Source organism: Acipenser ruthenus, chromosome 18 (assembly GCF_902713425.1).
Source record: "Acipenser ruthenus chromosome 18, fAciRut3.2 maternal haplotype, whole genome shotgun sequence".
Taxonomy (NCBI): domain Eukaryota; kingdom Metazoa; phylum Chordata; class Actinopteri; order Acipenseriformes; family Acipenseridae; genus Acipenser; species Acipenser ruthenus.
In genome coordinates, this window is record NC_081206.1 from 5,100,001 (window position 1) to 5,110,177 (window position 10,177).

The 10,177-nt window shown below is 44.9% G+C and overlaps 1 protein-coding gene across 2 annotated transcripts in view; it reads left to right on the forward strand.

Annotated features, from left to right (window-relative positions):
- Positions 1–9,495, forward strand: part of LOC117420443 (1-phosphatidylinositol 4,5-bisphosphate phosphodiesterase gamma-1-like) — a 28,255-nt gene extending 18,760 nt beyond the window's left edge. Inside the window, exons 17-33 of one of the 2 annotated variants that reach the window (XM_058990952.1) lie at positions 103–303; positions 772–891; positions 1,117–1,297; positions 1,396–1,473; positions 1,876–1,979; positions 2,223–2,316; positions 2,412–2,481; positions 2,816–2,979; positions 3,164–3,260; positions 3,531–3,755; positions 4,111–4,259; positions 4,453–4,567; positions 4,806–4,967; positions 5,120–5,208; positions 5,324–5,520; positions 5,600–5,662; positions 5,792–9,495. In XM_058990952.1, coding sequence (XP_058846935.1) covers positions 103–303; positions 772–891; positions 1,117–1,297; positions 1,396–1,473; positions 1,876–1,979; positions 2,223–2,316; positions 2,412–2,481; positions 2,816–2,979; positions 3,164–3,260; positions 3,531–3,755; positions 4,111–4,259; positions 4,453–4,567; positions 4,806–4,967; positions 5,120–5,208; positions 5,324–5,520; positions 5,600–5,660 — 2,107 coding nt within the window. In that variant the 3' untranslated portion in view covers positions 5,661–5,662; positions 5,792–9,495. The remainder of the gene's footprint in view (positions 1–102; positions 304–771; positions 892–1,116; positions 1,298–1,395; positions 1,474–1,875; positions 1,980–2,222; positions 2,317–2,411; positions 2,482–2,815; positions 2,980–3,163; positions 3,261–3,530; positions 3,756–4,110; positions 4,260–4,452; positions 4,568–4,805; positions 4,968–5,119; positions 5,209–5,323; positions 5,521–5,599; positions 5,663–5,791) is intronic. The other variant, XM_058990953.1, reaches the window with a different exon arrangement.
- The last annotated feature ends 682 nt before the right edge of the window (positions 9,496–10,177 follow it).

A 10,177-nucleotide genomic window follows, 5' to 3' on the forward strand; every position in this document is an offset into this window, starting at 1 on the left:
AGTAACCTTGATGAATAGCTTTGATTTGGTACCTCACATGTTAACCACAATGATTCTAAACAAAGCAGAGCTGTATTTAAGATTGTTCTTTTCCCTGCCCAGGCGCACTGGCAGGGTGCAGCACTGTCGGATCCACTCGCGCCAGGAGGCTGGCAGCCCCAAGTTCTACCTGACTGACAATCTGGTGTTCGACACCCTCTACTCCCTCATCACACACTACCAGCAGGTACCACTGCGCTGCAACGAGTTTGAGATGAGGCTGACCGAGCCCGTCCCGCAGACCAACGCACACGAGAGCAAGGAGTGAGTCTCCACCCTTACCTCTGGGCTCTTTATCCAGTAGAGTCTACTTGGTTTATGCTATGACGATCGTTGTATTTTGCCTGGATTCTCTGGTTTTTGATGTAGGTTTTACAGTACCAGATTATAACAGCAGGTGGCAGCAGAGCTTTGATTTAAAAAAAAATAATAATAAAAAAATGCTCCAAATGTGTGAATAAACACCAGTACTGTAACATCAATATTATAATAGTGTGAGTAAGCTTAAAATATCCACATATGATAAATTCAAGTACTGAGTGAGAGTTAGGGCTGAAAATGATACCAGAAGTGACAAGGTACACTTTTGAGTTTGATATTGCGAGGGAAACGCTAATTTGTTGAAGGGCAGAAACTGGTGATGATGAGAATACAATTCTCTCTCTCTCTCTCTCTCTCTCTCTCTCTCTCTCTCTCTCTCTCTCTCTCTCTCTCTCTCTGTGTGCCCTGCAGGTGGTACCACGCTAACCTGACCCGCAGCCAGGCTGAGAACATGCTGATGCGGGTCCCTCGCGACGGAGCCTTCCTGGTGCGCAAGAGGACCGAGCCAAACTCCTACGCCATCTCCTTCAGGTGAGGGGCTGTACTGTGTGTGTGTGTGTGTGTGCATAGTATCGCTCAAGCCATACATGGAAACAGTGTCTTCTTCTTAACTGCATCACATCTGTGAAGCCCCATAAAAATGCATGTGTGTTCCACACAAATGTTCCTAATTGCAAAATACAGAATAAAAGGTAATGACAGTATTAAAGAGACTGCTGTAATTGTTTCACACACAAATTATGATTGGCTCCACAGGGCTGAAGGGAAGATCAAGCACTGCCGGGTGCAGCAGGAAGGCCAGCTGGTGATTCTGGGGAACTCTGAATTTGACAGCCTGGTGGACCTGATCAGCTACTTCGAGAAGCACCCACTGTACCGCAAGATGAAGCTGCGTTACCCCATCAACGAGGAGACGCTGGAGAAGATCGGCACAGCTGTGAGCCTCATGCATCGGAGCATTTCCAGCAAATCCAATTGCAAATGGTGCATTGCAGCCACTTGTAAACTGACCTGCTTCTTTTGTTTATTCTTCAGGAACCCGATTATGGATCTCTGTATGAAGGACGCAACCCAGGATTCTATGTGGAGGCGAACCAGATGCCTACGTTTAAGGTACATCCTGCTCTGTGAAAGACAACCCTTCGCCAAGGGTCACCTGTAATGCACCTTGAAATCTGTTCTGAGCCTCTCTGCCTGTGCTGCAACAGTCCTTGCCCAGTGTCCTCTTATTAGCCCCGACACTCTGATGCTATCTGCCCTTCTGACTGTCCTTGGTGTGTGTCTCTCTCTCTCTCTCTCTCTCTCTCTCTCTCTGTCTGTCTCTCTCTGTCTCTCTCTCTCGTCTGCCCTTCTGACACTCCTTGGTGTCTCTCTCTCTGTTGTCTGCCCTTCTGACTCTCCTTGGTGTCTCTCTCTCTCTCTGTTGTCTTCCCTTCTGACTCTCCTCTGTGTTTCTCTCTCTCTCTGTTGTCTTCCCTTCTGACTCTCCTCTGTGTTTCTCTCTCTCTGTCGCAGTGCACGGTAAAGGCGCTGTTTGAGTACAAGGCCCAGCGAGACGATGAACTCTCGTTCATGAAGAACGCTGTGATCCATAATGTGGAGAAGCAGGAGGGTGGCTGGTGAGCTGAGCTGTATGCCTAGGGGGATTGGGGGCTGGGGACGGTGCGGAGAGAGGATAGATGCAGGAGTCTTTTGGGGGAGGGGGTTTGGAGTTGGTAGTCTACTGATCCTTTTATAGTAAAGCTTGGTGATGTGATATTTAGCCCATATGTTATCAAACTTGTGAAATAGAAACGTCTTGGGATTCCAATCTTCAGACTGCGAGGAAACCGACTCTAACTGTGCTTGTGTCGCCTCTGCAGGTGGAAGGGGGAATATGGTGGCAAGAAGCAGCTGTGGTTTCCAGCCAATTACGTGGAGGAGATCAGCCCAAGCACACTTGAACCAGAGAGCTCTGTAAGTGTCGTCACTCAAAGTAACCGAAAGCTACTGCAATGGCTTCTCTGCATGCATCTCAGCAGGGCACTGACCAGTTAGCTTATTCCTTGCAGCCGCTGACCGAGAACAGCCCCCTGGGTGATCTGCTTAGAGGGAGTATTGACGTGCCGTCCTGTCAGATCGGTAAGTGATGCCGACATTTAAAATGAATGCACCATTGCGCAGCAGCTTGGTCCAGGTTTTTCAACCTGAGCCTTATTTGTACCAGATGAGCTTTAGAAGAGAAGTTACAGGCCTGGTTGTGAATAATTAAAATCTTCAACTGTTTTGCAGTGGGAGTTGTCTATCCTACAATGAAACCCTGTTGTCCATCACATGTGGTTTATCTATCATGAACCATAGGATTTAATTCTAATGTGTGCTGCCTGACAGCCCAGCTGATCACTCTGCAGACTGATCTAAGCACTGGCACTAGAGAACTGCTGCTTACTCCTGTGTCTGTGCTGTATCCCCACAGCTGTGCGCGCGGATGGGAAGGGCAGTCGTCAGTTTGTCTTCACGCTCGCCATGGGACCAGTGCAGAGGGCTGGCCACGCTCTGGACATCGCTGCCGACTCGTACGAGGAGATGCAGGACTGGGTGCTCAAGATCCGCGATGTGGCGGTGACTGCCGACGCCAGGGTGAGTCTCTGAACACTGCTTGTTCCAGCACTGCCTGCCCCTGCAAATCTCATGTGTTGATTTTTATTTGTTAAATACCTCGGTGTATAGTACATGGCTTATTTGTTTATTGATTTATTAAAATAAAAAGCTCATCCGTTCAGTTGCTGTAGTTGTCAGTTTTTGCCCGGTGTGTCTCCTGTAGCTGTCAGAAGGGAAGATGATGGAGAGGAGGAAGAAGATTGCTCTGGAGCTCTCTGACCTGGTTGTCTACTGCCGGCCCGTCCCCTTCGACGAGGACAGTATGTAACTCCCTTCTCCCTGCTGGGCCTCCCTCTCTGGGGTCCTGTTTTAAAGAATGTAGTGCTCCGCTATGCATGCGTCTTGAAGACAGTGGTTCCCCAGTGTCAGATGCTATATTGAGTTTTCTGTAAAAGATCACTGTTAACATGTGTTTTACTGCATTACCGTACTGTAACTGGGGCCACTGCTTCCGTTGCCTTGCCAGGGCAACCCTGTCGCCTAGGTTAAATTTAAAAATGCAAATGGTCTCTTCACCCCCCTCCCGGCAGAGATCGGCACGGAGCGCGCCTGCTACAGGGATATGTCCTCCTTCCCAGAGACCAAGGCTGAGAAATACGTCAACAAGATCAAAGGCAAGAAGTTCCTGCAGTACAACCGTCTCCAGCTCTCCCGCATCTACCCCAAGGGCCAGCGCCTGGACTCCTCCAACTACGACCCCCTGCCCATGTGGCTGTGTGGGAGTCAGCTGGTGGCCCTCAACTTCCAGACCCCAGGTATAGAGTGGCCCCTCCCTATCTGATGTATAGAAACTGTTTTTACCACCAAATAACTTTGGGTTTTTAAAGTTGTTTAAAACTACTCTCTGCTAGTTTTCCCTCCTGCAATATCTGCTTACTGAAAAACAAACAAACAAAAAAAGATGTTGTTTTTTTTTGTTTTGTTTTGTTTTTTAGTGATAAGCTTTTACAGGAAATCTGATTTTTCCCTTCACTGTAGGTGAAAGTCTGTTCTTTTTAATAAGGCAAAATGACCTTCACTTTTGGAACTGATTGCACGTAGTGTAATGTAAATGTAAATCCTTGCTCTGAGCTGTGTCTTCAAGGACAGTGTACTGCGCTGTGTTTGCAGATAAGCCCATGCAGATGAACCAGGCTTTATTCATGCTGAATGGGAAGAATGGCTTTGTCCTGCAGCCGTCCATCATGAGAGAGGAGACCTTTGACCCCTTCGATCGGAACTCCCTTCGGGGAATGGAACCAATCACTGTCCAGATTGAGGTAACCGCAACATTTGAGATTACCGAACAGGGTGGGGGGGTGCATTTTAGGCGGAAGTAGAGACGAAGTATCCTCAGTTGGCAAGTTACAAGGTCCCCGCGTTGCTAACCCATGGGGCTGGCTACAGTGAACAGTGCTTTGGACTCCCTGTGCCTTGCTCACTGTCTCCTCGTCGTTTCCTCTCCTCCTTCAGGTGCTGGGCGCACGCCACCTCCCCAAGAACGGCAGGGGTATCGTCAGCCCGCTGATCGAGATTGAAGTGTGCGGGGCCGAGTACGACAGCGGCAAGCAGAAGACTGACTCCGAAGGTAGGGGGGTGGGGATGACGGACATGTGTCTATGCAACTCTACTAAATGGCTGACATTTGTAATAATTTTCACTTGAATGGTAAAATCGGTTCTATCTACTACACTAACAAACACAAGGGAACATTCAAGTAACAATCATATATGGTCCTAAAGGGTAATGGTGTACCAGCGAGAGACAAACAGCCTCTTTTCATGCCTAATGTTCATATTGGAAAAAAAAGCGTTTGTGTGTTGCAGCGGACAATGGTCTGAACCCCACGTGGCCCCAAAAGAAGTTCCATTTCGTCATCTGTAACTCGGAGTTCTCTTTCCTGCGGTTTGTGGTGTACGAGATCGACATGTTCAACGACCAGAACTTCCTCGCACAAGCTACCTTCCCCGTCAAGGGACTCAAGACAGGTAATTCTTCTTCTTTCGTCGACACGGGGCGTCTTAGGAGGCGATGCCTGGGATCTTACTCTACAAAGGGAGGTTTTTAATGAAAGGTTTCAGTTTACGAAAGACCAAAACCAAGGAAAAGGTTAAATGTTTGTCCTTTTATTTTTGACTAGGCTATAGATCGATACCTCTGAAGAACAGCTTCAATGAAGATCTGGAGCTGGCAGTTTTGCTTGTCCATGTGGAGATCTTCAGTGGCAGGGTAAGCCATTGGCCATCCCAACGTCTTTCTGGGGGGGATAGGTAATCTCCAATCACCCTGTATTGTCTGCGTGATGTGGATATGTGAGAAATGACTTGTGGCTTTCCTCCCCCAGCACGAGAATGGGGATGCGAGCCCCTTTGTTGTTTCAGCCCAGTCAGTCCGGGAGAGGACCAGCGACCCCTCCTCCGGCCTTCACCTGGCGCAGTGCGGGCGGGAGGGATCGCTCGAGACGCGCTGCCAGACCCCACTCGATGACTTCCGTCTGTCCCAGGAGCACCTGCTCGAGCATGCCGACTCCAGAGACAGAAGGTGAGGCCTACAATTCTATTCTCTCCAACTGAGATTTTTATTGTGTTATTATCATTAAGTATTTTTTGTCTTGTTACAGAGAAGAGTTTGACAGACATGGGACATTAGAGTACACCCAGCATGTTGTGAACGCTGAATAATAGTAGGAAAAATACTACTAATAACATTTGGTGGTGGTTAAGGTTAAAGAAGAATGCATTATAAAAAATAGTATGCCTTTGCTGATCTAATATCTAACATCACACTTTGTTTTGTTGTGGACATCCTTCAGATTGATGCGAAGGACCCGGGTGAGTGGAGACAACCGTTTGTAGACGAAGCGGGGCCTGTTTCAAGTGCCTCCAGTACTGATGATGTCACTGACTGCTGTGAAAACTGGTTTCTATGGAAACGTTACCGCTCTGGCCTACATTTTCAGGCAGCTCTTCCTTGTTCTCACCTGTCCTAGGCCTCACAGAACTTGTGCAGAAAAGCCATCAGTTACAAGAAAGAATGCATTTGATCTGTCCTTGTTAAAAATAAAAATGTGCTGTTAAGCATCAGTGGGTGAAGCAGAAATTGCCCAAAATGGTTGTTTTGAAAACCAGTTTCAAACTGGGATCATTTGTTTTAGATGCCAATAATATATTTATTCCTGTTCTCTTTGGCAAAGTAAAGCTTTTAAGTAGCTAGTGAAGCCCATCTTCTTTTCAGGAATAGCTGTAAGACTGTGTAGCTCAGTATTTTCCCTCATGGCTGGTCAAAATTCTGCATTGATCACCTGGTTCTGAGTGGATAATCAGTTTATAAGAAAAGACGTGTGTATTGGACTCTGAATAGATTCCTCTCACTCCCCCTACTGCCTCAGCAATCCATTCCAGCCAGGGTGGGGACCTAATGTCCAGCTCCTAAAGCACTTCATGCTAATCAGTTTGGCTACGGGAACGCGTCAGTAATTTGAGCCCTGACATGCTCACTAGTGCAACAAACCTTTCAAAATCCAAGTCTGTCCTGAGGAGACTGATAAAAGTAGTAGCTCCAGTGAGGGTTTATTATTTGAAACATTTTATTCTTCACCTATATCCCCATGGTTTGAAAGGTTGTCCGTGTAACTGGAGTTGGTATGTTCTACAGACACACAGTGTGGATTTAGCCTACCCTTCACTTTGTCTTAAAATAAAGTCAAATACGTAAAAGATGCATGATAGAGGGCCTGATTGTAGCTACTATGTATTATTTGCTTTTTTTTTCTCAACGTTATCTTTTTTTATTGTGCCCGGCTTTTATGTTTAGCAAAGTCTCGTTTTATCTGAATTTAATCAGATTTGTTTGTACATAAGCTTTTTATCTTGTGGAGATAAAGTTACAAAGCTCCCAGGAAATGCAGTGAATCACGACAGTCCAGTTCGCTCTGTACACTACTGCCTGACCAAATAATACATGAACCCTTCTCTGCAATCTGCACCTCCGAGCTCTGGTATGTCTACCCCCTTTGTTAGGATAACGTCAGACTTTTTTTTTTTTTAAGTGCTGTAATAATGTTAAAGTCTGAGTGGATTGAGGAAGTAATTTGTCTTTTTTTTAACAGTGTGATTATTTTATCAGTCGGGGTGTTTTTGTTTTGCTTTTCATTTCATTTCGTCTTTTACGCACAGAATTGCTTATCAAACTTTATAGAAGCATCAAACCAGCCACCTTGGAATTGTTTCCTGTAGCTTGAATAGGAAGAAAAGGAAGGTTTTTTTATTATGACTATTATAATGTAAATACAATTTCCATACTCTTATTAGACAAATCCATGCAAAACTGTGAAAAGTCCAGTTTTAAACAGTTACAGCTCATATGACAAACCCTGGTTTAGCACTAATCTTGTTCTACCTAATGTCACCTAAGGTAGCGCAATTGTATTCTGTGCAACCAGCCAGCAGCATTAGAGCAGGTAAGCACACTGTTCACAAGCACAAGCAGCTGTTTACCTTGCAATCGCTTACCTGGAGCACTAGAGGCTCATCACACAGGTACACGCTGGATATACAAAACCCACTTCAGTGTTTTCTGAAACGGCAGATTCAGATGAGAGAGAGCTCTAGATCCAATATTCTTGCCAGGCAGTGATGTATCAGGTGAGATATTACTGGTCCTGTTAATCCCTGTACAGTTACTAACCACCCAACCAGTATTAGCCAGTGTATTTCTCACCTGAGTGTTTTTTTAGTCTCGACTCTATACCCTATCATGCCTCTGTGTGTGTATTCCTACTTGACTAATAACAAATTATACTGTAAACAACATCTGCAAATTAATACGTTAAAAGGAGAGCTGAAGGCTGCAAAGTAGTCACACAAACAGCACACGTGTGACTTCCTTCCTGTGTTCCTGGCACACCGAGCAGCGATTAAACCAGTTCTGTGAGAACGTCTGCTTCAACTAGCCTTAGTGATCGCACACTGAAATGTTTTGAGGATGATCTTGAACTCCTCCACCGTGGCAAAATGAAGAGTCGATTTAATGAATCTACTGGAGACTGCAGTTAGGTTAAGTGCTGGGCCAGGCATAATTGTCTGTCTAACCAGTCCAACAGCAAAAACACACACAAAACAACCAAGCTAACTGTTCTGGGACTGTTGGGTAATCCTGTAGAATTGCAGGAGTTGTGTGTTGAATTAGTCACAGTGCAGTTTTAGGATGACAAAATGTAATGCAAAATACTGAATCATGATCTCGTCATTGTATTTCCTCCTTCTGCTATCGTTTTTTTTTTTTTCTGTGTTACGTCTGTCTGGCTCTCAGATTCCTGTGCGTAATGGGCAATGTGGGTATGCAAATTGTTCTCCCAGCCACAAACACTTAGCCAGCCAGGGTTCCAGTGTTTCCACACCTCTAGTAGAATGTTAGAGTTGCACCAATAAGGAGGGGTAGAATGGTGTTGGTCAAGAATTGGGACAAGAAAAAAGGACCAATTGGGAGTCTGGAATTCTAAATGAGGGGACCAATAGGAGGGTACAGTGTATATAAGTCAGCCGAGTCAGACTGGGTGTACAGTGTTTAAATGCAAAGGGTTTTTTTTTAATGCCTGTTACTAAAGGTACATTCTCCCTGCCCAGTGTTATTTAGGGGAAAAACCTAATTGCTATTTTTTCAATTACCTGTACTGTCCAATATTGCCTGAGTGAGACTAATTATGCTGCCTAAAAATACTCTGTGATGAAAAGATCACAAATATTGTATATCAACCTGACGGAAGGTTGAATAAAAATTCTGTCAAAACTAGGCGTCTGTCATGCAACAGTATCCCTGTTGCAGTCACTGAAGCCTGCCTTTACATACCAAAAAAAATTCCAAACCCTGTAACCCTTCTGCATTCCCACACTTTATTCCTATGCTCAAACCGCTGAGTAAATCATGTTCGATATATTAGGGACAAAGGGACAGTTAACCAGACATGTCATTTTTAAAATTACAAAAATGAACAGGGGTTAAGATGTTAATTTGGATTTGGCAGGCTACTGAGATTTATAACTTGCAGCTTTGTGCTTTTTAAAGCATGCAAAGCTAGAAGCGTGCAATAGCTTTCTTTCTTGTAATGCAACTTTTGTTTTTCAGGGTTTAGGTCAATAACCAGATCAATTCAATTAAGCAGACAGCTTACACTACTCCTGTTCGTCCAAGCCACCGAATGTTATGAGGTGTTCTACAGCAACCTCTTGCTGTTTCCATCCTGAAATCCTGTTAGATCAGTTTTTAAAAGGTGCCCAATTTGGCGACCAGAAATAGGGATACAGGAGCCGGGTGCTGCTTCCGTTCTCTTTAGCTTCAACGTGCCTCCGTATCTTGTGAATTACTTGTTGAATTTGTGTCATTCTTTGTTGTTGTTTGTTCTACTTACAAAAAGAAGCCTTTCTGTAATGTGCCTAAGCTAAGACAAATGTAAATTTCTTGTTGCCTTTCATATGAAAACATATTCAGCCTGAGAAATAAATAAGTACTTATCCAGAATCTTATGCATCCTGCGTTTCCTTTCTTCCTGCCCACAAGCTGGTTATGCAAAATATGAAAACCAAATGAAAAACAGCTGTATGCAATTTCTGGTCATGTGATTCACTACATCTATACACTGTAAGCTGTGTGAAAGTCATGTACAAGCATGGGCATGTAGAAGGACCTCCTGTGACTTCACAAGAGGAACGATAGCCGGTGCCCGTGCGACTAGCTCATACCTCAACGCAGTCACCAAAAGCTCCATCCAGACACTCTCCTGGTTCCTGCAATGGCAATGTTTGCAGAAAACCACCACCAAAAAGCACAACTTCAGGGACAAGTGGGTCCTGACATATGGTGGCTGCAGTTTTGTGCAACTGATCTGCTACAGTGTGGTCCAAAGAAATATTATTTGCTACCAGGTGTAGACACATCTGGGTACTTGGTTACATCTAAATCTAAATAATGTTTTGCAGTAAAGGGTCAAACCTGGGTAAACGTTGCCCTTTTTGATGCCATTGCAATTGCAAGCTAAACGGTATCTAAAACAGTTGCACATTTGAATACTGCATATTAAACTCCTCCTGTAACCTCTGGGTCATGTTAAAAATAGTTGCAGCATTTGATACGAGACAAACATCTTTCTGTCTACCCCTACGAGGGTGGTCCTGTCTAGACAGGCTTGAGGCATGTGGATTGG